The 27,817-nt window shown below is 40.8% G+C and overlaps 2 protein-coding genes across 6 annotated transcripts; one reads left to right on the top strand and one right to left on the bottom strand.

Moving 5' to 3' along the window:
• Nucleotides 1–1,856: 1,856 nt before the first annotated feature.
• Nucleotides 1,857–22,568, top strand: FANCE (FA complementation group E). 3 transcript variants are annotated; one of them, XM_028734116.2, is made up of 11 exons: nucleotides 1,857–2,070; nucleotides 3,372–3,619; nucleotides 5,165–5,822; nucleotides 6,558–6,602; nucleotides 6,771–6,830; nucleotides 11,759–11,902; nucleotides 14,599–14,722; nucleotides 15,255–15,330; nucleotides 16,203–16,269; nucleotides 16,664–16,789; nucleotides 17,774–22,568. In XM_028734116.2, exons 1-11 carry the CDS (start codon nucleotides 2,017–2,019, stop codon nucleotides 17,888–17,890), a joined length of 1,719 nt encoding a protein of 572 aa, XP_028589949.2. In that variant the 5' UTR covers nucleotides 1,857–2,016; the 3' UTR covers nucleotides 17,891–22,568. The 3 variants fall into 3 exon arrangements, with proteins under 3 accessions (XP_028589949.2, XP_028589950.2, XP_077785055.1); XM_028734117.2 differs by having other exon boundaries at nucleotides 1,924–2,233; XM_077928929.1 differs by lacking the exon at nucleotides 6,771–6,830 and having other exon boundaries at nucleotides 1,924–2,233.
• LOC114598461 (uncharacterized) lies at nucleotides 19,895–27,807 on the bottom strand. Of its 3 annotated transcripts, XM_077928931.1 has the most exons (7): nucleotides 27,114–27,806; nucleotides 24,853–25,248; nucleotides 24,165–24,575; nucleotides 23,243–23,291; nucleotides 22,572–22,675; nucleotides 21,353–21,408; nucleotides 19,895–20,269 (listed from the first exon to the last, which is right to left on the bottom strand). In XM_077928931.1, exons 1-7 carry the CDS (start codon nucleotides 27,169–27,171, stop codon nucleotides 20,015–20,017), a joined length of 1,329 nt encoding a protein of 442 aa, XP_077785057.1. In that variant the 5' UTR covers nucleotides 27,172–27,806; the 3' UTR covers nucleotides 19,895–20,014. The 3 variants fall into 3 exon arrangements, with proteins under 3 accessions (XP_077785057.1, XP_077785059.1, XP_077785058.1); XM_077928933.1 differs by lacking the exon at nucleotides 24,165–24,575 and having other exon boundaries at nucleotides 27,114–27,800; XM_077928932.1 differs by lacking the exon at nucleotides 21,353–21,408 and having other exon boundaries at nucleotides 20,133–20,269; nucleotides 27,114–27,807.
• Nucleotides 27,808–27,817: the final 10 nt, after the last annotated feature.

A 27,817-nucleotide genomic window follows, 5' to 3' on the forward strand; every position in this document is an offset into this window, starting at 1 on the left:
GCATGATTTCTGTTCTCATCCTGAAGCAAAGTTCTTAACCTGAGGTAATATTTCTGGGTTAGCGGAGTCTGTAACCTGAAGCGTATGTAACCCGAGGTACCACTGTATATTTGTTTAGAAGGCAAGGTTTTTTGCTGAAAAGACATGGATAAATGATTGCAGTTACAACCACTTTCTGCTGGCAGTAGTTTCTGATTTGCACACAGAAAGGGAGGTATATTGTTACATTACAGGCTCTTCCCAAAATGAAAACAAAAAGGCAAATGTACCCCTTGAAATAGAATGTATATAATTCAAACAGCAAACAATCATTGCAGTGGGTATTAAATGCCACAACAGCAAATGCTTCTGCAAATGATGCCTAAAAGAACAACGTTACAAGCTGAGTAATTATTGCTAGCAGCTGAACTACTGAAGGCCCTGGTCTGTGTTGCTACATGTTCACCTTATGCCTTGCAGCAATAAAGTCTCCAGCGACTTACTGAAAAATCTCATGGGCAAGCTGGGGAGCTCTGCAATTGTTGTTGTTGTTTAGTCGTTTAGTCGTATCCGACTCTTCGTGACCCCATGGACCAGAGCACGCCAGGCACCTCTGTCCTCCACTACCTCCCGCAGTTTGGTCAAACTCATGCTGGTAACCTCGAAAACACTATCCAACCATCTCGTCCTCTGTCGCCCCCTTCTCCTTGTGCCCTCCATCTTTCCCAGCATCAGTGTCTTCTCCAGGGACAAAACAAAAAAATTCCTTCCAGTAGCACCTTAAAGACCAACTAAGTTAGTTCTTGGTATGAGCTTTCGTGTGCATGCACACTTCTTCAGATACACAGGGAGTCTTCTCTTCTCATGAGGTGGCCAAAGTACTGGAGCCTCAGCTTCAGGATCTGTCCTTCCCAGTGAGCTCTCAGGGCTGATTTCCTTAAGAATGGATGCGTTTGATCTTCTTGCAGTCCATGGGACTCTCAAGAGTCTTCTCCAGCACCATAATTCAAAAGCATCAATTCTTCGGCGATCAGCCTTCTTTATGGTCCAGCTCTCACTTCCATACATCACTACTGGGAAAACCATGGCTTTAACTATACGGACCTTTGTTGGCAAGCTGACGTCTCTACTTCTCAATTGGGAGGATCCAAATCCCAAGTTTCACTGGGCAGGTGCCAAGTAGGGTGCAGTGCAGGGTTTGGGGGCTCGCATGAGGCAATGCTGAGAATTCTGGAGAGTCGGGACTCTGAGCAGGGTGGCCCTCCTGCTTAGACAAGCCCTGCAGTGTAGTCCACCATTCATACTGTTAGTTAAAAGGCGAGGCTGGCATTAGTTTGACTCTAGCCAAAAGTTCTCCATGCACAACATAAGCCAGGATGCGACTTGTGTGTCTCCCTTGCGCCCAACTCCAGCTCTGCTGCAACCAGAAGCCTTCAGTCCCCGCTGAGCTGCAGCTACACACCGCCAGGGCGCTCCCCCGCAGTTTTAAATCACAAGTGGAATTGATTCACAAATGCAACATTGAAAACAGCAAACAAAGGTAGTCCTCAGGCAAAACACAACCTTTAGAACATCAGGCAAAACCCCTGGCAGAATAAAAGTGGTGGGTTGATATATTTTTTTGCTTGTGGTTCCATTATGCGTGGATAGGTAACTGCACTGGCATTTATTATTTTTTTCTATCGTAAAATAAGACCAGTTAGAGCAGGAGCTCTCTTTTATTGTGGGGAGAGGAAGGTTTTTCCGCTTTTTTCAATGGTTAGCTCTCTGCTCCGCCCCGGTGGAGAGCAAAGAAGCCGAGTCTCTGCAGCGGAGTGAAGTACTCTTTCACTTTTTCTATAGGCAGCAGAGAGAATTACTCTTTCACTTTTCCTATCTCTTGGGGCCTTGAGACGCCTGCTAGCCCCGCCTCCCTCCCGCCGGATTGGACATTGTATCTGAGCACAAATAGAGCGCGGGAAGGAAGAATAGGAAGGCGGAGGAGAAGGGCGCGGGGAGTCCGGCCTGCCCGCTTTCCAAAGAAGCGGCTCGACTGGGATGCAAGAGGGACGCGCCTCCAAGCAGGACTTCGCCCGGGCCACACCGGTAGAGGTAGCTGCTGCGTAGTTTGCTCCTTTTCTCACTTCTTTTAGGATTCAATTATATTGAATTCGGTGAGGTTCACTCCCAAATGTGCGCCAGATTGCAGCGCAATCCTACTGTGCGTGACTCCTCTGAAGTAAGCCCCGCTGAGTGCAGTGGGTCTCCTCCCCAGGTAAGTGTGCACATGCTTACTCAATAAGATTGCAACCTCCATCCCTGCTGCGATTGGACTTACCTTTCCGTTGGACGCCAGTGGAACGGAATCTTTGACCAGGAAAGCAGCGCCTCTGCTATGGGGCTTCTCTCACTCGGACAGCAAAGCAAAAAAATGCAGTTTAAAAGATGGTGTCGGTTACTGCATTACTGTTTCCCCCCATTATGCGACCCAAGAGCATCTATGCTTTAGTTGAGATTCCTGCATTGCAGAGGGTTGGACTAGATGACTTTAGAGTAGCGGGTCTCTGGGGACCCACAGGTTGAGAAAGGCTGCTCTAGAGGCCCTTCCATGATTTTATGATCAGGCTCCAGCAAGAACAGAATCGTCTTACAGAAAGAATTACTTATTGTAGGTAGCTTCACTGTTCAGGGAGTATGCTGAGAGGAAATTATTTTTTTGTTGGTTTGCTCATTAATAGCTTTGCAGTCTTTATGAGTAAGTCCCATGGCTCTTGGAAAGATGAGGAAACTGTCAAACCCCCAAATTTCTAGAGTGGGTTTGTCTTGAGGAATCACAACTTTTCATTTAATGTTTGACAAAGACAAATACTTGGTGGGAAATACCTTGTAGCTAAGGATTGATTGTGCTCAGCCTTGAATGTGTGTTTGTGTGTGTATATAAATGTTTTTGAGCATGTGCAGAGTACAGTTCTACATCACTTAGTAAGCATAACTAGGAGGGCTTCTGCAGAAGATGGCAGCACTTGCTTTCTTCTTCTTCCTAAGTCCTTTTTTCTTTTGTATTTTTCTAGTAGATTGTGAGCCTGCAGACAGATACTGTACTAGTTTATCTTGTATGTAGAGCGCTTAGAAAATGTTAAGTACTTTATAGGTGAAATACAGAACATGGCAAAACCTGGAGTTCTATGAGTCCCACTGTTGTAGTGCATCTTGTTTCCTCCCACCACTTGTGATGTGTATTATTATTACTTACAAAGCACTTAATATATTCTAAACACAGGATGACGATTTAAGGACGAGCTATTGATTGTGAAAGAAATACTTGTCTGGAAAGCTTGGACTAGACCAGGTGACTCTTGGGTTCATCCCAGTTCTGTTGTTGATTTGTTTTGTGTGCTTTTTATATTCATTAGAGCTTGATCAACTGTGCTGTCAACATGGATGGTCCGCCCGTTCCTTGGTTGCAACGATTTGATAAAGCTTCTCGTCTCCTCCTCTGCACACTGATGTCTGGGCATTGGGGGGCCCTGGCTGCTTTCCGCACTCTTCAGCGCTCCCTTTCTGGGCAAGAAGCAAGCCAGGGCTTCAGCTGGTGGACCTTCACAGAGATTCTGTGTTCTCAAGAGCCCGTCCTCACAGGCTCTGAGAAGACCCTCACCTTGTGAGTTGCTCAAATCTCTCATTTTAAAAAGTATGGGATAGGGTCCTCATAAACCAGAATTATCACTTGCTTCAGTGATGATCCAGTAGGTTGTGGGACATGCTCAGAACCAGAAAAGGTTGTGTTGAGATGTGTATTCTATCCCTGATGATTTTAGCAGGCAATCTGGGTTATGAAAAATGGTAGAACTGGTCCTCTGGGCATGCGTGAAAGTTTGTGTGGCTTTAAAAATCATTTTATGCGTACTGGATTCTAGATTGTTTTGGTGAATAAGTATAATTTGCAGATAGTAATGCCTATAATATGCAGCGTTGGAACATCATTTTCTTTTCTTGCATTCATAGCCCCTCAGTATTCTGGTCTCGTATTCAAATTCTGGATCCTAATGCTGCTGGATGTCTAGAAGTGACAACCTGAACACACATGTTAAAATTATGTGCCATGTTAACTAAGGTTGTATCTACAAAGGAGGAGAAACCATAGCTCAGTAGTACAGCACAGGATTTCCATAGAGAATATTAATTCTGAAGCATCTTCAGTAAAAAAAAATCTCTGTTAGCTGAACTCAGAAAGCCTGAGAACAGCTGACAGTCAGAATGAACAACACTGGGGTAAATGGTTTAGCTTCATATAAGGCAATTTCATATGTTCGTAAAGGTAAAGGTACCCCTGCCCGTACGGGCCAGTCTTGACAGACTCTAGGGTTGTGCGCCCATCTCACTCAAGAGGCCGAGGGCCAGCGCTGTCCAGAGACACTTCCGGGTCACGTGGCCAGCGTGACAAAGCTGCATCTGGCGAGCCAGCGCAGCACACGGAAACACCATTTACCTTCCTGCCAGTAAGCGGTCCCGATTTATCTACTTGCACCCGGGGGTGCTTTCGAACTGCTAGGTTGGCAGGCGCTGGGACCGAGCAATGGGAGTGCACCCCGCCGCGGGGATTCGAACCGCCGACCTTGCGATTGGCAAGCCCTAGGCGCTGAGGCTTTTACCCACAGCGCTACCCGCGTCCCCTCATATGTTCATATAATACCATATTTTATGATGTCATATAATGGCTGGGTCTTGTTCTTCCCTTTCCCCCATATGTGACAGAAAAGCACACATCCAGAACATGCTAGAAAGTGACTATATATTGAGGGGAAAGGACTACTCAACACAGAGAATGTATTTTAGGGCAGGGGTGGGGAACCTGTGGCCCTTCAGGTGCTGCTGATCAAACTTTCACCATCCAGGTTAGGGCTGATAGGAGCCCGATTCCAGCAACAACTAGAGGGCCACAATTCCCCCACTTTGTTTTATGGCCAGATGCTCATAATCCAGTTTCCATCATATGGATATAAAATCCCAACATTTTATAACAACAAAATAATAAACACCATTAAGACTGGTGGAAACCATTAGCAATAAAGCAACAGTAATAACAACATTCAACCTAGTATAATGAGGTGTGCTGCACATTGAGTTGTACTTCCTATGTTACTATAGAGTTATCGTATTTCCCTGGTGACGATCTTGCTTTTCTTCTTCCAAATGGTTATTTCAGAAAACCGTTGCTGTTGCTGCTTCCAGTGTTGTGCCAAAGAAACCTCTTTTCCCTGTTGCTTACAGTACAGTCTACAGTGCCAGAAGCATGCCTCCAACACCTACTTCAAGCTTCTAGGCAGGATCCCAGCCCTGACCTATGGGTGCAGAGACTGAGGGATTTACTACAAGTGAGGGTGCAAGAGAATAGCTCTGTGATGCCAGTCCTACTATCTGATTCATGTCGGCAGCAGCTGAAATATATTTGCCAGAAAGTTAGTTGCGGCAAACCTGGATTAGAAAGGAAATTAAGCTGGTGTGCTAAACAGGCAAGTCCCTACATAGCATGGGCTGGAGATGCTCCTGGTTCCGTGCCTCAGATAAGGGAAAATAAGGAAGTAGCTGAGGAACCACTGGATCCTGAAGAAAAGGTGCTGGAGAAGAGGTCCAGACTGGAAGTTGAATTGAATACAGAACTTTGTGAACCACATGGTCTAATGCAGGGAGTTGGAGTTAACACAGGGAATGAACTGATGATGGAGGTGTCCGAGAATGAAGGTGTTCATAGCACAAGCAATGATGTATATCAAAGTTGCCCAAAGGAGGAAACAGAAGAAGCAAAAGTTGCCAATTGGAGTCCGCAACAGGACACTGCAGCCGAGGTCCCTGATTATATCAAGGTATGGAAAACTCTTAGATTCTCTTCCTTCTTTGGCAAACATGGAACGTAAGTCCTCCTTACTAGGGATGCTACACAAGTATATTTTATCCTCTGCTAATGCCCTATAGGAAATATTGGCCCCTTTGACAACAGAATGATCCCTTGGACAGTTGGAACAAGTTTTGCAATTGCAGGAAGATTTTGTGGGGTAACCAGCTTCATATAAACAACTTGCTTAAATCTAATTAATGCATGAAGGGGTTAAGACCATAGAGTAAGCTGTTCTGCCAGGCTTAGTTCACATTGGGAGGAATTAGATAATTGTTCTTCAGTCTACCTGAGAAGCTCCCCATGTGAAGAGATTTGAGCTGGTTGAAGAATTATCATTGAAACAGTTCATTATCCTGGAAGAACTGTTCTGTCTGCTGCTGTACTCAGAGCACCCTATTGCTACGTTTGGAGCGCCTATCATCTCACATTTGTAGGATATTAACTGTGGAAAGGCATTCTGCCTCCATTTTAGAGATCTTTGACAGTGACTTACCACTCCTACCATTCCTGTTCATGGAACATTTGATTCTTATTACTTTGTGACTCCATACACACATGTCTTTTGTTTATAAATTTTGAAACAGTATAGTATTATAAAAATATTGTCAGTATATTATTAGCCGATGTGTTGCTTGTTGTTGTTCAGAGTGTGCAACTTTCTGAAGCACATAAACGATTTAACCATTTTTCTCTTGTATTTTAGGACCATGTACCAAAACTAAAAGAACTTCTAGAAATGCAGTTTGATGTAAGTATTTGTTACCGCATTTCTGCTTGGGGCAGATGCCCTGCCAGACTTCCTTATATACCCCTTGAATAAAGTTCTGTTCAGTTGGAGTAGTTTCATTTTAAGGAGAAGCAGATTCATACCCTTCCTTGTTACGTTATCTGTCTTTCCCCCCCATTTGACTTTTAGCTTTCTGATGGGATTGCGCCGCCTGAGCTACAAGTTTTTAATGAATGTACTCCAAGCCAGGTTAGTAGGGCAAAATGAATGTAAGTAATTTACAGCCTGGTCTTAAGTAGGTTTACTTGAAATTAAGTCCCATTTAATGCATCTATTAATTATTTTTTTAAAAAAATGTCCTTATGCCAATTGAATATTCACGATGTCTGTCTTATTTACTTATTTAAACCATTTATATACTGCTTAACTACAATCCTCTCTAATTGGTTACAATTGCCTCTAAGTGCTGTCCAAGAAATACAATACAGAAAAGGTTTTTTTAATGGTTAAGCTATAAAATTAGACTTCAGTTAAAATGCCTGCTGAAATTAAAAAGAAAAAGATTCCAGTAGGCACTGGAAGTTCAACAGGGAGGGAGTCTGTCTGACCTCAACAGGAAAGTAGTTTTGCAGAATTGGGCCCACTATACTGATTGCATGACTCCTTTTGGATATGAGCTGTGCATCCAAGCAGTGGGATACCACTAACGGTGACTCCCCTGAAGACCTCAGTGATCAGGCAAGGATTCAAGAGATTAAGGCAGTCTTTGAGGTATCCCGAACCCAAGTTGTTAAGGGTCTTGTAAATTGCCATATTTATTCAAGTCTAATGCGCCATTGAATGTAATGCACACCTCAATTTTCAGAATCTTGAAACACAAAAAAGTATTAAATGTAAATGTGCCATCGAATCTAATGTGCACCTTAATTTTTGCAACGTAATTTGGCCAAAAAAGGTGAGCATTAAATTCAAGTAAATATGGTAATACAAATATGTGGGCAGCTGGTTCAAGCAAGCCTTTGAGCACCAGAGTTATGTGCTGGCAATCATTTGTCCCCTTCAACATTCTAGCCACTAGTTTGTTTGTGAGGATGGGGTGGTTTTACTATTTTATGCAAGTTGTAATGTGATTTTTAATTCCCCCCCCCTGTATCCATTGTAAGACACATTATTATTATTACTATTATTATTACTCTTATTATTAAACAGCGTTTAAGAAATTTAATTAAAAAAGAGGACTGGTGGTTTATGTTAAAGAGAAATGGGAACCGACACTAATATGTAAGGATGAAGAGGGAAGAATTCTGGGAGTTCAAATTAATCATCAAGGAGAAAAATTTAATGTAATAACGGTCTATGCCCCCAATACAAAAAAAGCAGAATTCTTTAAAAAATTGGAACAAATGTTATTAGAATTAGAGAGCCACAAATTAATTCTTTTAGGAGACCTAAATGGAGTCCCCGACCCTGAAATGGATAGGAGTGAAAAAAAGAGAAAGACGAACCAAGGGAAACTCCCAAAATCTTTTAAAGATTTACAGGAAAATTTAGATCTGATTGATATTTGGAGGTACAAAAACCCAACAATAAGACAATTTACACACTTTTCAGATGTACATCAGAGTTGGGGCAGAATCGATCAGATTTGGATTTCAAGAGAGTTATCATTAAGAACAAGGAAATGTGAGATACAACCTAGAACACTCTCCGATCACAACCCAATTATTTTGGAAATAAAAAGTAGATCACTGGGACAGTACAGGTGGAGAATGAACGAATACCTATTAGAAAAGGAAGAGATTATTGAGAAAGCAAAAAACACCCTGAAAGAGTATTTTGAATGGAATTTAAACAAAGGAACCAAAATTGACATAGTCTGGGAAGCAAGTAAAGCGGTCCTCAGGGGATTCTTGATTCAGCAGAATAGTTATAGAAGGAAGTTAAGAGAATTAAAAAAGGAAGAAATAGTGAAACAACTGAAAGAATGTGAGGAAAAATTAATAATAAACCCAGAGGATGAAAAGATGAAACAAATAGCCAAAGTGCTGCAAACTCAATACTCAACATTATTAGGGCAAGAGGTAGAATGGAGGATAAAATCAATGAAACAAAAATACTTTGAGTCTGCAAACAAGACGGGGAGATTGTTAGCATGGCAATTAAGGAAAAGGAAAAAACAAATGGTGATTAATAAGATTAAAATAGAGGAACATATAATAGAAGACCCAAATGAAATAAAGGAAAAGTTTCTTCAGTTCTATGAAACCTTGTACAAAAGAAAGGAGGATGAAGATACAATAGAAATAGAAAGATATTTGGAGAAAAATGGGGGTGAGCGGCTGACAGACGATGAAAAATCCCATCTAAATAAACCAATAACGACGGATGAGGTTAAGGAGGCTATTAAAAAAATGAAACCAGGGAAAGCTCCAGGTCCAGATGGTCTGTCACAAAAATATTATAAAGTCCTGGAGGAATATGTAACACCTGTCTTATGTGACGTATTTAATAATATCTTACAGGGAGGGAGGATACCGGACTCGTGGAGAGAGGCCCATATTACCCTAATACCAAAACCGGAGGCGGATAAACTTGACGTAAAAAACTATAGGCCGATATCACTACTCAATAACGATTATAAAATATTTGCTGAGATAATGGCAAAAAGACTGAAAAAATATTTGATAAAATCAATTCATAAAGACCAAGCCGGTTTTTTGCCAGGCAGACAGCTGAAGGACAACATAAGAAATATAATAAACATCATTGAATATTTAGAGTTTAAAAATGAAATTCCTGCAGCTCTGGTATTCGTCGACGCCGAAAAAGCTTTCGACAATGTATCCTGGTGTTTCCTTGTAAAGTGTATGGAAAGGGTAGGGATAGAGGGGCCCTTCTTGGAGGGTATCAAAGCAATTTATTCGAGCCAAAGAGCGAAATTAATTATTAATAATAATTTAACAGACTCATTTATGATATCAAAAGGTACAAGACAGGGGTGCCCCCTGTCCCCCCTCCTGTTTATTATGGTACTGGAGATAATTGCAAATAAAATAAGGGAAACACCGGAAATAAGAGGAATTAAACTTGGAGTGAAGGAATATAAATTAAAGGCATACGCCGATGATCTAGTGATATCATTAGAAGAGCCACTAAAAAGCGTGGAAAAAGTCTTGGAAGTGCTTGAGGAGTTTGGGAAGTTATCTGGGTTTAAGTTAAATAAAAATAAGACAAAAATACTGACTAAGAATTTGGCGGAAGACTTAAGAAATCAATTAGAACAACAAACAGGAATTAAGGTAGTGAAAAAGGTGAAGTATTTGGGTATTTGGGTAACTACAAAAAATATAAATTTAGTGGAAAATAATTACAAAAAAACCTGGAGTGAGATTAAAAAAGATTTAGACATCTGGAGTAGATTAACACTCTCCTGGGAGGGACGAATGGCAGCCATAAAAATGAACATCCTTCCAAAAATATTATTTTTATTTCAGAATATTCCAGTAATCAGAGGAACAACAATGTTTAAGGAATGGCAGAGGACCCTGTCCAGGTTTATCTGGCAGGGGAAGAGAGCAAGAATTAAGTTTAAACTGCTCACAGACAGGAGAGAAAGAGGGGGGTTTGCCGTCCCAAATTTGCAATTATATTATGAGGCTGCATGCCTATGTTGGGTTAAGGACTGGATAGTTCTGGAAAACTTAGATGTGTTAGACCTGGAAGGATTTGATGCTAGATTTGGCTGGCATGCCTATTTATGGCAAGATAAAGAAAGGGTGCATAAGGGTTTCTCCCACCACATTGTTAGAGGAGCGTTGTTAGAGGTTTGGAATAGAACTAAAAGACTGTTGGAAAAGGGCATACCTTGGTGGCTATCTCCAGTTAATATCTCATCCCTTAAAAATTTAAACACGAGAAGCCAAAGATGGACCTACGAAGATCTCCTGACCAAATCGGATAAGGGGTGGAGAATTAAATCATTTGAAGAACTAAAAGATAAATCAATAGGGTGGTTACAGGTTCACCAAATTAACGCCCTATGGAATGAACACAAAAAAATAGGGATGAATGAGAAAAAATCAAAATTCCAAGTGGAAATATTAGAAGGAAAGAGTAAGCTTCTATCCAAAATGTACAATCAATTACTGGAATGGGATACAAAAGACGAGGAGGTGAAGGAGGTCATGATAAAGTGGGCCATAGATTTGGGATATAGTTTAGAATATGAGAGATGGGTGAAACTTTGGACTAAGGACATGAAATTTACAGCATGCGTTAGCCTCCGTGAAAATATGGAAAAAATGATGTATCGTTGGCATATTACTCCTGTTAAGCTTGGAAAAATGTACAAGACTGGAGACAAAAGATGTTGGAAATGTAAAAAAAAAGAGGGCGACTTCCATCATATGTGGTGGTCGTGTGAAGAAGTGAAGAGGTTCTGGGGTTCTATCTATGATGAATTGAAAAAGATACTGAAATACACATTTCCTAAAAAAACCAGAAGCATTTCTTCTGGGAATGGTCGGTGAGGAGATTAGAAAAGAAGACCAAACCATGTTCCAGTATGCAACGACAGCAGCAAGACTGCTGTTGGCACAGAACTGGAAATCATCTAAAATACCAACTATAAGTGAATGGCAAAACAAGCTATTTGAGTACTCTGAGCTAGCAAAAATGACACAGAAGATCAGGCATCAGAGTAATAAAATCTTTATTAATGATTGGAACAAATTTATATCATACATGGAGAAAAACTTAGGTAATATTAAAATAACAGTAGGTGAATTATAGAATCTGCGAAGTAAAGATAAAGGTAGAAAGAAGGAACTGCAAGAAGGGTATCAATGGGATATAGCTTAAATCGCGGTGGAGGGAAGTCAGAATGATGTTATGATAATTAATACTTTCGGAGAAATGTATTTAGGTCTTGATATTTTATTATCTACATCTGTTTATTTTGCGATGTCTTTTTTTCCCTTTTCTATTGTGATTTTAAAAGAGTGAATATTGGAAATAAAAGTTATAAAAAAAATAAAAATTAATTAACTAACTCACTTAGTGAGACTCCTTCCCAAGTAACTATATTCCCAAACCTTGCTGAAACCAACCAGCCCAGGTACTAGTGATATTTGGGAAACAGACTATTGGGTAATATTTCATGTCCTCTTTTCTGTTAGTTGGAAGTTCTGTGCTCATTACTGCAGCTCTCGGAGTGCCCAGAAAACAAACTTCTGCATTTCTGCACTTGGTTAGTCGCACTCTCACCTGATCTTGGCTATAGTAATGCAGCAGTTCTTGCTGAAAAGCTCTTTCTACCTCGGGTAAGTACTGAGAATATAAATCAGATGAAGAAGGAACCTCCTTCAGTGGTTTATTGATGTGTGTAATGTTACCTTATGGGTGGTAGAGTCTTTTCCAGTTCTTTAGGGAGTGAAATATTCCAGGCCCACTACCCTGAAAAATGTTTTTTTTATATACTTTCTTGCTCATATTTATTTATATATATATATATTGGCAACTTCTTATTAATGTAATATTTTTATATGTAACTGTAATTTTGTAGAATTTTAAGTTGTTTGTGGTTGCTTTAGTTTTCTGCACATTGCTTAGAGATATTTTTTAATATCTTAAGTGGTATAGAAATTAAACAATCCATCAGGCACAGAATCATGAGGTTGGAAAGGACCTTCATCCAATCGTCTGCTCAATGTAGGATCTGCAGTGTAGGATGCATAATAAAACATCGCCTAGTTTTCTCTTCTCCTTTAACGGGGGCTATGGATTTTAATGGAGTAGTACTATATAAAGCACATATATTTCCTGCCCCATCCTAAGTCATAGCAGTAAGAAATTACTTGTTGATTGTGAATGAGGGCCAAACTAGATGTTACATGGGGAGGTATATAATAGTCTCAAGTTTTTTATATTCTCTGGCAGATTTGCATGTGGGGGAGGAGTTGAGTGGGGAAAAAATCTGGAAGAAAGAGCTGAGCACCTTTCATGGTTTTAAAAGAAATAAATAAACCAGGAGACTGTTACACTTGTGTCTCCTGTGGAAATATCTTAGCTTGGTGCTAAAGAATATTGCATTCCTCTCTCAGCAGCCTATTATCCCTGCTCCACATACATGTTGTTTCTTGTCCCAAATATGCACCTATGAGTTTAAATGTAAGCATTCATGCTCATTTTTTTGAGAAATTAAACTAGCCAGTTAACTCAAGTGTTTACGGCAGATTAAGTCAGGAATAGGCAACGGAGATCTGTGCATCAGGATTGAAATGCTGGAGAAATGTGAGGACTAGGGGAGCCAACCACTGAACCTAACAGAAGTGGTTTGAGGAGCAGGAAAAGGTCAGCTTGGGTGGGTGGAGGGAAGCCAGATAATCCGATGGTGGGTGCAGGCAGCGTTTTATACAGACAGTTTTCCTAGGATGCTGATATGAGCTGTTAAACCTGTGTGTCTCTGTTTAGGGAAGTTTTTAATGTCTGATGTTTTATTGTGCTTTTAATTCTGTTGGGAGCCGCCCAGAGTGGCTGGGGAAACCCAGTCAGATGGGCGGGTTGTAAATAATAAATTATTATTACAGTCATACCCTGGAAGTTGAACAGAATCTGTTCCAGAAGTCTGTTCAACTTCTGAAACATTCGACTTCCAAAGCCTGGCTTCAGATTGGCTGGAGGAAGCTCTTGCAGCCAACTGGAAGCCCTGTCGGACCTCCGGCTTCCAAAAGAACATTTGAAAACCAAAACACTCACTTCTGGTTATTGATTGTTCAGGAGCCGGAATGTTCCACTCCCAAGGTGTTCAGGAGCCAAGGTACGACTGTGTTCTTGTTGCTGCTGCTGCTGCCATATTCTGTGTTTTAAAAATAATAATAATAATAATAATTTATTATTTATACCCCGCCCATCTGGCTGAGCTTCCCCAGCCACTCTGGGCGGCTCCCAATCAGTGTTAAAAACAGTACAGCATTACATATTAAAAACTTCCCTGAACAGGGCTGCCTTAAGATGTCTTCTGAATATCAGGTAATTATTTATCTCTTTGACATCTAATGAACAGTTCATTTAGTAAGTAAGGCACAAAGCAAACCTACCCTACAGTTGGGAGAAGCAGGATGGAGTGGCATGGCCGATTCACTGTTACGATCACATTAGAAACCTACTGCTTGTGTTGTCTAGAGCTGGCACAGCTCTGCAGGGACCTGCATCCTGTGGATACAAAGCTGTCAGTGCTCCATGCTGAAAAGTCCCTTTGGGGGCTTTTTGTTGACAGTAGCCTTTTACCCACTAGCACAGAGCCCCCAGAGTGGCCTGTAGAAAGGTGACTATGTGCCATCCTAACTCCTCTCCCCACCCTTTAACTTTGGGAAGCTAGGACTGCACTCCCAAGTGAAATTATTTGGCCAAAAACTATAATGATAGTGTACCAAAATTGGGGCTTGCAAACATAGTTTTAAACATAGTTTTCATTTTTTAATGAGTGGCAACCACCCTGAAATATCATGCTCTATGGTACTCCGAGTGCAGATGCCATAGTTTCCTATGAGGATATGAACATTACTGAAAATACTTTGATCTGAGTGCAGTACTGGAGATTGCTATAGACCAGTGAGGCATTATATTCTCAAATATCAATAGCTAGAGGATTGCAATTATTTTTGGTGCTACCAGGGCTCGCCCAACCCTGCGGCAAGGGATGGTGACTGCCTGGGTGCTATTGATCTGTAGGTAATGGGACAATGATCACTAGTATACCTATTATCCGTAACTTGAGTTCTCTATCCTTCAGTGGAATAGTGGAAACACAGCTCCTGTAGATGTGTTTTGCATTTTGAGCTGCTCATCTCGTATGACATGTTGCCATCCAATTTTAAATGCAAAACAACCTGAAGAAGGTTGTCTGTTTTCCCCCTCTTTGTTAAAACAGAATTATAGCTGCCTCTGAATCCCCAAAGTATGCAAGGTTGCTACTGATCCAACAGTATTATCTCCCTGCACTGCTTTTGGTCTGTAGGTTCTCTTGTTGACTGAGCCACCTTCCTGGCCTCTCACAACTGCCCTGATGATGTTCTGCTCCAAATATTCTCGCCCAGTCTGTTGCACCTTGATTTCTTCAGTTATACAGGCTCCAGCAAAAGGTGAGCTTATTTTGCCCGAGCTTCTGTTTGTAGAGGTGGCATAAATCCTTCTCTCTAATAGAGAACTTGAGTGGTTGAGCGGTGGCATGATTAGAGAGGAAAATGGGACCTCTACAAAACAGGGTGGTAGTGACATGTTCTGGTAAACAGAACATGAAAAGGGGTGCAGGGCTCAAGAGCCTATTGAGGGCTGGTCAGGCTCCAGGAGATACAGAATGTTGAGTATCAGATGGAAAGGGCTGGAGGGAGAGAATTGGCCTGCTTGTACATCTTACTGCTTGCGACAGGAGTGGGGAAGCTGTAGCCCACAGGTTCTAGGCAGGCTGGCACTACATTTTTTAACTTTTTAAGAATCAGAACTACTAGCAGTAAAGTACAAGACACTTGTGAATCACCAGCCTCTGGCATTTAAGAAATGAGCAGATAAGAATGTCCACAATTTAGCTAAATCATCAGATTTCTGAAAACAAAGTTCTCATTAGCCCCTTAAAAATATATAAAATGCAATTTTTTGGTATCTTTGCTTTTGAAGGCCTTGAGCAGATGAAGCTGGTGTGCAAACTAATTGAGGAGTGTTTGGAGCCTGAGTATGTGAGGCTGGTATTCAGGTAAATTCTCCTAGTGTAAAATGAAATGTAATATAGGAATTGCCTGAAAGGGGATTTGATTTCCAATGACGGGAATGAGTGTCAAGGTGTTCTAGAATCCTCAGTTGCTACCTTCCGATATATGAGACTGTATACTGGGGAAGTTTCTGTGTCTCCTTAATGAACATAAGTTGCAGAGCAACATTGCAAACCTAAGCACTTGCTGCATGTCACACAATCACACATATGACAATGAATAAATAACAGCCACAAGTTTTCTCATATTCAAAAGAATCGACTAAAACAGGAATTTGTTGGACTCCAACTCCCATCAGCCCCAGCTAGCATGGCCAGCAGCCACAAATGATGGGAGTTGTAGTCCAACATCTGGTGGGCCATCCTGTGTCTTCCCTGTGGACCTTTTACTTTTATATGTTTTCTAGGACTAAAATGAAAGAAACCTGAGTTGAATAATAAGATGTTTTTAAATCAATGAATAGTCATAAATTTGCATATAACTAAAATAATAGTTGAGCAGGGGAGAAGTATACAGTGGTACCTCGGGTTAAGAACTTAATTCGTTCCAGAGGTCCGTTCTTAACCTGAAACTGTTCTTAACCTGAGGTACCACTTGAGCTAATGGGGCCTCCCGCTGCCGAGGCCCTTGAGCTATTTTTTATCTATTAATCAAAGGTTGCAGCCCTAATGTCACACATCTTCTCTAACCACTGCTCCATAGAAGAGACCTGAAATCTTTTCAGTACTGTAATATTGTTATTAACCACATGACAATTAACATATTCTTGAGTCGGGGAATAGCCTTAGTGAGTGGCACAAAGACTACCCCTCATATAATTTTGTTATCTTTCTCCCTCCTCTGCCTTTCTTTGCAGCCATATTATAGAAATGCCGTGGTCAGAAGATCTCCTCGTAGCTGTGCATTCTTTGCTGGGAAGACAGGTGACTATAAATTTAAGTCTTCCTGTGCTTCAATATAGAGTTTACTAGCTGGGTAGCAATGGAGACTAGAATCTGTTCTCTCCAAACTAGCATCTTGCCATTTCTCTGCTGCCTGCACCTTTGTCCTTTGTCTTGACAGCATGGTGTGCACCTTTGCTGAATGTGGTTGAAGTAATCTCAAACTGTAGTGCAAAGCTAGTTGTGATATTAGTTTCTTTTAGTGTCTAAGGAAGCCTCTGTCTGAGCAACATTTTACTGTCCTAGTGCTAATTCATTCTTGTCCAGAATGGCTCACACTGAGTCTATCTGAACAACTAAAATGTACTCAAGGGCAATTAATATTTAGGCTGCCTCTCTCACCCCTTCCCCCTTGTTTATCTTCTTCACTTTCCAGGTAGTGTTATCCACTGAGCTCTTCAACATGTTGGTCTTGAATCTTTGCCAGATGGCTCAAGAATTTGCCACATCAATGCATTATGCAAATCTGGTTCTGACAGTGTTGACGAAATACCAAAGCAGTGTGAGTTACTTGCAACAGGTGCTTGAAAAGAAATGAAAAATGGCAGCTTGCTTTCTTAGATATTTCTGTAGAGCTTTCCTATTCCATTACGATAGTGTGTACTGTAGTGTTTCTTTCACTTACCTTCCAGCATACATTTGAATTTCCTCTTGAGATTGTGAACCTAATTATCCGAAGTGCTGAGGAGCCTCTATTCCTATAGCAGAACACAGATGCTCCTTCAGCCTGATAATGAAGCTTGGGCATTAGGCTGAGTTTACAAGAATTAGTCTTACAGTATTATTATATGTTTCTCTGCGTGAAAAGTATGGTTATTTTACTGTATGTGGGCAGGGTGGTGACGGGGGTTGGGACAGAGAGAGAAGGGGCAATCCTCCATTTGTTTTCTTTGCTGAGTAGAAAACCTGGTTGAAAAAGCCGGTAAGACAGAACCGACATAGATAATCTTGGTGCTAAGACATAGTAGCAAAATAGCGATCCCCACTCCCAGGTTCTTAGAGAGTATGGCACCACAAGGTGTGGCTTTCTTTTTATTAATGCATGATGGGAATACCCATGTTGGGTTTGGTCAATTAACATGCTTTGAATTCAATGATATGCAAATAATCATAGACTACAGTCAGTACACCAAACTGAAATTAAACGTACAAGTTTACATAAACTCTCCAGATGTGCAGTAGCTATCCACATGAAATCGATGCCTATATGAAGTATGTTTGAATGTTGCCAGAGTAGTGAGGTCCTCATACCATTGTGGAATAGATAGACTTTGAGCACGGAAGAATGGACAACCACTAAGTCTCTTAAGCCATCATAAGGGCTTGCAAAATCCTCTTTTGTCCTTCCAACTTGTGAGTTTACTGTAGACAATCTAGGCAACTGGGGCAGGGCATGAGAGTGGGATCAACCTGCATAAATGTAGCAAAAGGGTTATGGGTTTTTACCAGCATGCGCCAAGCAGCTACATTTTGTTCTCCTTTTTAGATTACATTGGCCCATCAGCATCGCTTCTCCTGTGCCCTGGACCTCAACAGAACAATCTTGAAGAAGTCTCTTCAGGCTGCACTGAAGCGAGTGACTTCAAATAAAGAGGAAACCTGAGTTCCTTTCCTATGTGGAATAATGCTAGAAGGCGACCTTTCTTTAGTATTGGTAACCATAAGATGGAGAAGACTAAAGACCCATTGAGAGGCTGAGGAATCAAAGATGACCTGTGTCTTTTCAAATGTTAACTCTTTCTCTTGTCTTTCAAGAAGATGTGACTTTACAAAAATGCCAGCTGGATTTGTCTGAACAAACGGTGTGCGCATTGTCTTGGAGTATATCTGGAGTGAGCCTGATTGCCAAGCAATTTTGCATCAGTAGTTGTGAGAAGTGAAACTTCTTTCATTGCCATTAACACTGGAAGCAAATAGGGAGCTTTATATATCTCTGTCACTTTCCAGTGGGAAGGGTGTGCCTCCTGAGAACAACAACTGCTGGAACTGCCATGGTTGGAGATAAAGATACCTCTAGGGTAGCCGTAGTATGAAATAACTGCCCCACCCCCAAAAACAAACACTCCATAATCTAGCTATTTGTGTGAATTCTGCAGCGACAAATAAAAATCAGTTAACTAATTTGTTATCTTTCAGCATGAAAAGCCCACAAGGAGTTGGTCCATAGTATAGTCAGTGCAGCTGTTGTAGCCTAAGTAGCAACTTGAATTGCCTGGATAAAAAATTTGAACACACCTGAAAGCTGGTATTTATGAACTACATCACTTTTCCAACAAGTTCTGTTGGATCATGAACTGTTTCACACCGCTCAGGGGGAAAAACCATATCTGGAGGCAAAGGCTGGCTGATGCTCTAACTGCACCATGGATTTTAGATGTGACCCATGCAACCATTTCCCTCATTCTATTGGGCACCAGCCCACACAAAAATCAGCTGTCACCAAAAAAGAGGAGTAGAAAAGTATATGAGGAGACCTTAATGTCTTTGTATGTTTTCTCATGTAATTCAATCAACATAAAGCACTAGACTACTATATTTACTACACTTTTAAGTATAAGATAAAAGGTTTTTTGGGCATTTGCCCGACAGTTATTGCTTAGGGCCAAAGTAGTTGCAGCAGAGGTAAGTTCTGTATTTTAAAGCACAAAGCTTCCTTTGTCATGTTCAAAGGGTGTGATGGAGATGCAACTTGAGCTTAGCAAAACAATTAACAGCAGCAACAACAACAATCATAATGGTATTAGGGTACAGGGTACTAAACTTCCCTGCCAAGGGTCTCCCCATGGCTCTTCACAAGTGCCGTTCACATCTTCAAATACTTCCAGTGTTGGAGATAAAACTGGACCTGTTTACTCTTCTTCCCCCAAGTGAAAAAAAGGATGCTTGGGTGTTTAAATGTACAGAATGTGCTGCAATTAGGTTTGACTTTAGATGTTCACAACTTAGAAGGTAAATACAACCATTCAACTAGAATATCTCCTGTCCCTCCCCAGGTTTGTAAGCTGTTGTCCAATTGTTGAGAAAAAATGGTCCAATGCTTTCTTATACAAAGAGCACTTATTCATACATGCACTGCATGCTATAACTCCTGTTAAATTTTTAACAACAGGTTTTTAAATCATCCATAGCATGAATGAGAAATGGACTTGGGAGCCTGGTATGATGGGAGAGCAAAAGCACATTACAGTGGTACCTCGGGTTATGAACTTAATTCATTCCGGAGGTCCGTTCTTAACCCGAAACTGTTCTTAAACTGAAACTGTTCTTAACCTTAGGCGTGCTTTCGCTAATGGGCCCTCCCGCTGCCGCCACACCGCCGCTGTGTGATTTCCGTTCTCATCCTGAAGCATTTGTAACCCGAGGTACCACTGTAGCTTGTTTTTTGCATCCATTCTATTCACTGCTAGAGATGATGGCTGCTTTCCTGTGTACAGACTGGTTCAAGCAAATGTGTCTCCATCTCATAGGGTCAAAGCTACTTTCATGGGAGTACCTGCCCATGTGAACTGACATGCATACAAGTTCCGGATAGGCTGATCTAAAAGATGGTAGCAGGTCCACTATAAGGTCTTACAATACTGGATATTAGTTCAACATTCCTAAGAAGTTAAAGGGGCATTTGGAAAATAGCTTTTAATTCTAATTCTCAGCCAAATGCAACTTCCACCTTTGTTTCAGAATTGAATTTCACAATTGGAGATCTAGAATTTATACATCTAGTTTGTCTTTAGTCCTTGATATGTGGAACCTGTGAACCAAAGATGATATTTGCATACTTCACAGATCCTGAAGAGATCACACCAGGAGAGCACTCTCCTGGAGAGGAAAGCTCACTGGGGTTTTTGTTGAAACTTGACCTTAATGGAAACTTTGTGTTGACATATGTCACATCCTCTGTCATTGACTTTGGCTTCTTCAATATGGCGTATACTGCGTTTGTTTCTTTGTCCAAAGGATTGCCGGTAGCAGTGCTTTCATGTATCTGAGAATGGATAAGAAACAAAAAGGCTTGTCTTTTTGGAAATAGACACTTAAATGCCAGCCTTATTTCACCTCCAAGACCAAATTCCCATTTTTAGTATTGTGTCTGCATCTGTTAAGGGTTTCTATCTTTTTTAAAATGTGTAAATACAAACTGGCTCTGACAGACTTCTTTCAAATAAGACAAACTGAACTACCGCTAGGATAAATAGTAACTTTTGTAGTAATATATTTATAGCCCAGCAGCATAAGCATTTAAGCAGAAAATGGTTAATAGAATAATCCTATAATCACATTTCCACTGAGTAGGAGGGGGACATAGTTAAATCTGTAGAATACCCATGGCACCCAAGATCTCTGCCCTGGTCTAGAGTCATGCTATATCTGTGAGCGTAACTGAACTGGGAGTGAGGGTGGGTGGGAATAGGAATTGGCTTGGTGTCTGCGTGGTGAACAATGCAATTTAAAAGCAAAAAAACCTTTAAGGAAATCAAAAACACATAATTGCATTTAAAAATAGTCCCGCCAGCAGAAAACCATATATAAAAGTATCAAAAAATTACCAAAAGATCTTAATAAATTTAAATGCCTGGAAAAAACAAATGCATCTTCACTTGCTGAAAAAAACATAATGTGGGTGCCAAGGGAGCCTGAATTAAATGCATTTCCCAAAGACATTATAAAATACCCAGTACTGAGAATGAATTTTAGTTGTATATTACTAAAGTTTTCAACATGGCATTCGCAGTCAAGGTTACTGCCTGGTTTGCAACTTAATGCTGGGTCTAGAGTCATGCTATATTTGGGCAATTGTATATTTTCAGGAAATGGAATGACAACATGGATTCTTTCTTATCCCCCTGGAAGAGGTGGAAGCTGTAGTCCAGATGCCAAATGTGGCCCAGGATCCAAATAGATCTGATTGCAAAATCTGAGTTGAATGTGATAATCTAGCAAAGCAAAGCAAATTTGAAGGGTTTTTTTTCCCCTATGGGAAATGATAATGCTCATGATTACTATTTTTCCACAGTGGAGAAACTGCCCATGGTCAGATTTTCTCCTAACTTGTGAAATGGTATCTTACCTGGAATGTAATTATTCTACAGTTTGGGTTATCACCAAAATTCAGGTCATCTGCTTCTATTAAGAAGAGAGTCTCATTTTAGTATATAAATGTGCCTGTCTGTGCGCCACTTCACATGTTAAATTTTTAACTGAACACTAAGACGTAAGTGTACACCTTAAAAATGTGAAGATGGCAAAATGTAGGGATACATTCATCAGACAACTGACTAGTGGCATCTCGTTGAATGTACATTCGTTGCCTGCCTCTGCATAATATGTGAGATGGTTCTGTTTATACAGTCATCCCTCGTGTTGTGTTCCGCTCTGGTTATGGACTTACAAATGTGGCAAACCTGGAAGTGTTTACTTCCGGGTTCGCCGCATGTGCAGACGCGATCTGCATGCTTCATGCACATGCAGAAGTGCTCAATCACGCGTGCACATGCGCAGAAGAGGCGCTCTAGTTGTGGACTTTTCAGGGTGCGAACAGCACCCCGAAATGGATTAAGTCCGCAACTAGAAGTACCACTGTATTTACTGATTGCTAACAGTGTGACATGGACTCAGTGCATTGGCTTTCTCTGAGCTATGAAGAAATGGCATCGTTGAAAGTCGTTTTGTCAAACCTTTTTGTTTAAAAGGTGACTGTGGGAAGTGTAAAAGCTATTGAGTCACATGAAGTAAGGTGTTGTACTGGATGAACATAGTTGTCAACTTTGCCCTTTTCTTGCGAGGAATCCTATTTGGAATAAGGGAATTTCCCTTAAAAAAGGGAAAACGTTGACAGCTATGTGGATGAATGGTTTGAGATGGGTGGTGATGTGCATCCCCCATGCTTCCAATGCCCATCATGTCACAGGGTGGGATAATGTCAGATGTTTTGCCATTTGGTCATTTATGCATCGCACAAGCACGTAACTCATGGAGGGAGTGACGAGATGTAGTCAGTTGATGCTTGCGAATTTCTGTTGAGCAGAGCCTCAGATTCTCTTACTGTTTTGTATATCGTAGAGACTTTTCAGCCTTCATTTAGAAAGGCAGATATTGACATGAAAGCACACAGGCTATTCAGATGAAGCCATTTAGGTGTGCAATCCTGACCATCTTCGATGCTACAATACTGCACAATATTCAAATCCAATCCATTCATTTAGATCCCTGTCAGGCGCTATTATAGTTATTCATGTAATGAAATCTTTAAAATGGCTGGGCTACATAAAAACAAAAGAAAATCATACCTCTTGTTTTCTTCTTGATGAGCATAGTGACAACTAATATGAGGGCTGCAATAATTGTAATGCCAACCGCAATGGAAACCAGGACTAAGACAATGTGGTAAAGTCTGAAACAATCCATAGTGCATTAGTTAAACCTGCTTATTAATTAATTACATTTTAAACCGCACCTTTCCTCAAAATGGTGAAAATTGTTCTCCGCCCCTACTTAATCCTCACAATAGTGTTGTGAGTTAAGTTAGACTAAGGGATATAGTGACTGGCCTAAGATAATCCTATGGGCTTTGCTAACAGGTACCTAATATATTTGTTAGACTGTCATTTACATGTACTGTACACAATAAAGTTTGTTTCGCTTTCAAGGTCAGACAGAAGTCTACAAAGAGCTCAAGGTTTTGTAGCACAGTTGTGCAGCAGAGAAAAGGCACATGCAGACTGCATGTTAGATGCAGATAATCATACCATGGTTTTTTGTAGAGGATATAAGATTTTGCAAGTGCCATAATATAATTATTTGAGCGGAAAAGTCAAATCCTGTAATTGCCTCCTTGTTCACATAATTTTTTTGGACTCAACTGCAATACAGTATAGAGCAGTGGGAGGAATAGATACTGTAGCAAACACAAATCCCTAATCCAGATGCCTTTAAATTAAAAATAATATAATATTGGTACCTTTGTTCATTTTCACTGGTTTCTGTCACAGTCCCGTAGTTTTGCTGCCCTGAAAATAAAGGAAGAGAAATAAGACTTTTGTCTTTATTGTAACTCTTCAAGGTGTATTCAGATTTTGCTAACGCCCTCTTTTACCCCTTACTCTCTTTAGTAAAATGTGAACGATTTATACGATCTGAAGAGAAGCCAGAGTATTGTCCCCTTATTAGCATGATAATTAATTAATACGTTAACAAACAACACAGGCCTCCTATATTGATCTTTGAAACACTGTCTTTGCAGCTTCTTTTTACGAACACTGCTGCTGTTACCATTTGTCTCAACTAAAGAGCCATTTCTTTCTTATTCCAGTTGTGGATATGTTGCCGTGGAGGTGTATCTCAAACTCTGTTCTTATACTGTGGTACCTTGGGTTAAGAACTTAATTCGTTCTGGAGGTCCATTCTTAACCTGAAACTGTTCTTAACTTGAGGTACCACTTTAGCTAATGTGGCCTCCCACTGTCACTGCGCCACCACCGCACGATTTCTGTTCTCATCCTGAAGCAAAGTTCTTAACCCGAGGTATTATTTCTGGGTTAGTGGAGTCTGTAACCTGAAGCGTCTGTAACCCTAGGTACCACTGTACAGCTCTTACTGATGGTGAACCTGCAAATGCAGATTCAAACTAGATGAGATAATCACATATTTGGGTGCTTCCACAGATAAAAAAACAATCTACTTGGAGATTTTAAAAAGTGGCATGTAAGGGCAAAGGCTATGCTAGAATGCATTTTTCATTGACAGGCAATTTTTCTTTCTGGAAGAATAATCAAATGTGAACTCAGTTATATGCAGATTAAACTGCTACATACTAAGGAGGACTATACCATGTGATCTAGATCTACCACAGGAACTAGATCCAGTTACCTCCATGTGCTCACCTTTTTGAACAATGACTTTGATTTTTCTTAAAGGGGTGATGTTCAGGCCATCAAGAACCCCAAACCAGTATATCCCCGAATCTTCTACTTGCAGAGCTGTTGTGAAAAAAGCAGCGCAGCCATTTCCCAGATCCTGTAGTGCAAATTTCTGGCTTGGTTCAGAAGTGAGATACTGCCATCCTCGGCCTGAGAGGCTAGAAGGCTCTGTAGGGTTACATTCTTTCAGCAGATCTCCTTTGCACCAGACTCCCTCTTGTTGCAAATATTGTGGTGAGCAGAAGCCCTCTATGCTGAGGGACTCTCCTTGCACCTTCATCACCACTTCTAGTCTCTTTCCTGGCTTACTAGAGCTTTTGAGGAATGGAACCTCGGGTGTTGGAGGTGAGAAAGTATTGGTAGGTGCAAGAAGGCCTAGGAGAATAACAGTGAAAGTACCTCTTGTAAAACAGTGTTGACCTTCCACGTGCCCATTATCCCAGTACTGTAATGTCCACCCTTGCTGTCAGTGGCTCTCTTGAGGTCATTCTCAGCACTGCAATTTACCTCCTTAAATGGGTAATGCTGGGAATTAAATTTGACACTGGTACAATCCCAGAAAAGCTATATCACGTGATCCCCCTGCCCCCGTGTGTCTCAGTCAGCCCTGATCTACCACAGGAACTAGTTCTAGTTACCTACATGTGCTTACCTTTTCGAACAATGACTTTGATTTTTCTTAAAGGGACAATATTCAAGCCATCGGTGATCCCAAACAAGTATATCCCTGAATCTTCTACTTGGAGAGCTGACATCAGAAAAGAAAAACAGCCGTTTTTCAGATCCTGTAGTACAACCCTCTGGTTTGTCTCAGTAGTCAGATATTTCCACCCTGGGCCTGAGAGGCTAGGAGACTCTGTAGGGTTACATTCCCTCAGCAGATCTCCTTTGCACCAGACTTTCTTTTGTTGTGAACAGAAGCCCTTTATGCTGAGGGACTCTCCTTGCACCTTCATCTCCTCTTCCAGTTTTCCGGGCTTGCTAGGCTTTTCGAAGAATGGAATTCCATGTGTTGAAGGTGAGAAAGTATTGGCAGACACCAGAAGACCTAGGAGAATAACAGTAAAAATGCACTTTGTAAAATAATGTTGATCTTTCATTTGTCTGTTTAGTTCAATGCTGTGCTGCCTACAATGGCCCTCGGCCCAGTATATCTGAAGGAGCATCTTCACCCCCATCGTTCAGCCCGGATACTGAGATCCAGCTCCGACGGCCTTCTGGTCGTTCCCTCACTGCAAGAAGTGAAGCTACAGAGAACCACGCAGAGGGCCTTCTCGGTAGTGTCGCCTGCCCTGTGGAACACCCTCCCATCAGATGTCAAGGAAATAAACAACTATCTGACTTCTAGAAGATATTTGAAGGCAGCCCTGTTTAGGCAAGTTTTTAAGGTTTCATGTTTTATTGTATTTTTAATATTTTGTTGGAAGCCACCCAGAATGGTTGGGGAAACCCAGCCAGATGGGTGGGGTATGTATGTATGTATGTATGTATGTATGTATGTATGTATAAATAAATAAATAAATAAATATTATAATTTGTTGTTGTTGTTGTTGTTATCCCACCACTGCAGCCAAACTTTTTAAAACAAACTGGAAATATTGGGGATTGAACTGGAGACTATCTGCATGCAAATTATGCTGTGCTACATAACTGGTTCTCAGGTGAGTCAATTAAATTCATCTGGAGATGCAGTTTCTGCCTACAAATTATGCTCTACCACAGAGTTAAGGACTTACTCTCTTAGGTAAGTAGACTAGAAAAAAACCTGTAGTTGGTGATCGTGTGGAGACACCAGAGCTTGATCCTGAGACTGTTTGCATGCAAAGCATGTATTCTAGCACTGAGGTACCAGCAGCCCTTCATCATGTTAATCTGCTGCAGAAAGCAACAATAGAGTCTTGTGGTACCAGAAGACCCTTTGCCTTTCCTTTCCTTTCCTTTCCTTTCCTTTCCTTTCCTTTCCTTTCCTTTCCTTTCCTTTCCTTTCCTTTCCTTTCCTTTCCTTTCCTTTCCTTTCCTTTCCTTGAAGCACCACTACAGCCTTCCTTTCAATCACATTACATGTCCAGACTCTTTCACTGACATTATAGTATGAACTGAAATAAATAATCGGGATTATTTTGGTTCATAAAGGAAGGTGGTGATGACCAGTCTCCCTGCTGTCCGACTCCCACAAGCAGTGCCGGATTTATGTATAAGCTATAGCTTAGGGCCCCACTCTCTTGGGCCCCCAATTTTTTTTTAAAGAAAATAAACCTGGATGTGCATTTCCAAAATATAAGATAAAAAACAAATAAAATAAAACCTACATACAGTTAGAGCTTAATAATTATTTCACTATTGATATACTTTTTAATTGTATTTCAGTTCAACAATTACTTTGATAAAATACTTATTTTGTTATGTGCAAATGGCTTTAGATACCTATTAGGTCCATAAATTACCATATAGCATATATTCAACACAAAAAACCATGGCAATTTGTTGTTGACAAAGGACGCTGTTGATAATATAATAACAATAATTTATTATTTATACCCCGCCCATCTGGCTGAGTTTCCCCAGCCACTCTGGGCGGCTTCCAATCAAGTGTTAAAAACAATACAGCATTAAATATTAAAAACTTCCCTAAAGGGCCCCATTACCTTCAGTAGCTTAGGGCCTCATCAAACCTAAATCCAGCCCTGCCCACAAGAGAATTATGATCTGGCTAACATTCATAGTCTTTCATTTTGTGAATCACTGGGACTGTATAAATGACATTGTATGTTTTCTCTATTTAAAAAATGGGAACAAAACTTGTTTCTTGTTTTCAAACTGTAACTACAAAAACAACATATTACTTTTAATTCAACACCATACTAGTGTGTTCTGTATGATGGCCATGAAAGGGTGTCCCCCTCTGTGCCTTACCTGTCAGCATCAGCCTTAGCAGAAGACCTGGGAGTCCCTCCATCTTGTAGCTGAACATAGTTTAGGTTGCAGAGCAGTGAATGAGTCAATTTGCACTTGCAGGAAGGAAGCAAATGCCCTTTGTCATTGCCTGTTCCTTTTCTTGTCCCAGATCAGCAGAGTTGGTTTGGCGCTGTGGGAAGATCTTCTAAACATGTTCTTAATTTTAGCGCTGAAGAGTTGCCCAACTTGGGTTGTGGGCAGTTGCTGTCCAGATGCATCGCACCAGACAAGACAGTGGACTAAGCAGTGACTGATAAAGCCAGTTCTGCTTTCTGCAGCTTCCCATCTCAATATGATGTGACCGCATCTCAATTTGCATGCATGTCGAGGCTTAGATGTAGGAGTTGTAGTAACAGAGCCCCTCATTTGGATTCCCTTAAATGGGGCATGAACCACAACATTAAGAAAAGAGTAATTTGATGGAATCCCCTAAATTCCTTGTGGCATGTTATGTTAGAATAAAGCCTTGAGAAAAATGGTTGTGCTGGCCATTTTGTAATAATTTATTAAAGCTGTGTTTTATCCCCACAATCATTCTTTATCTGTATTTATTTATGGATCCAAGAATATTACAGGCCTGTGTAGGTTGCGGCATTTTAAAAATATGTTGATTGTTGGATGTTCTTTCATCACTTCGCCAAGTTTTGAAGTGAGCAAAACAA

This window comes from Podarcis muralis, chromosome 5, assembly GCF_964188315.1.
Source record: "Podarcis muralis chromosome 5, rPodMur119.hap1.1, whole genome shotgun sequence".
Taxonomy (NCBI): domain Eukaryota; kingdom Metazoa; phylum Chordata; class Lepidosauria; order Squamata; family Lacertidae; genus Podarcis; species Podarcis muralis.

What these genes read in the sequence shown, in the direction of transcription:
- FANCE (XM_028734117.2), top strand. Translation starts at nt 2,150, where the DNA reads ATGTGCGCCAGATTGCAGCGCAATCCTACTGTGCGTGACTCCTCTGAA. An exon ending in GCAGTGGGTCTCCTCCCCAG is followed by an intron (nt 2,234 to 3,371) that starts GTAAGTGTGCAC and finishes TATATTCATTAG; the next exon opens with AGCTTGATCAACTGTGCTGT. An exon ending in TATGTGAGGCTGGTATTCAG is followed by an intron (nt 15,331 to 16,202) that starts GTAAATTCTCCT and finishes CTTTCTTTGCAG; the next exon opens with CCATATTATAGAAATGCCGT.
- LOC114598461 (XM_077928931.1), bottom strand. Translation starts at nt 27,171, where the DNA reads ATGTTCAGCTACAAGATGGAGGGACTCCCAGGTCTTCTGCTAAGGCTG. An exon ending in ACCAGTGAAAATGAACAAAG is followed by an intron (nt 22,676 to 23,242) that starts GTACCAATATTA and finishes GGATTGTTTCAG; the next exon opens with ACTTTACCACATTGTCTTAG. An exon ending in GTAGAATAATTACATTCCAG is followed by an intron (nt 20,270 to 21,352) that starts GTAAGATACCAT and finishes ATCCATTCTCAG; the next exon opens with ATACATGAAAGCACTGCTAC.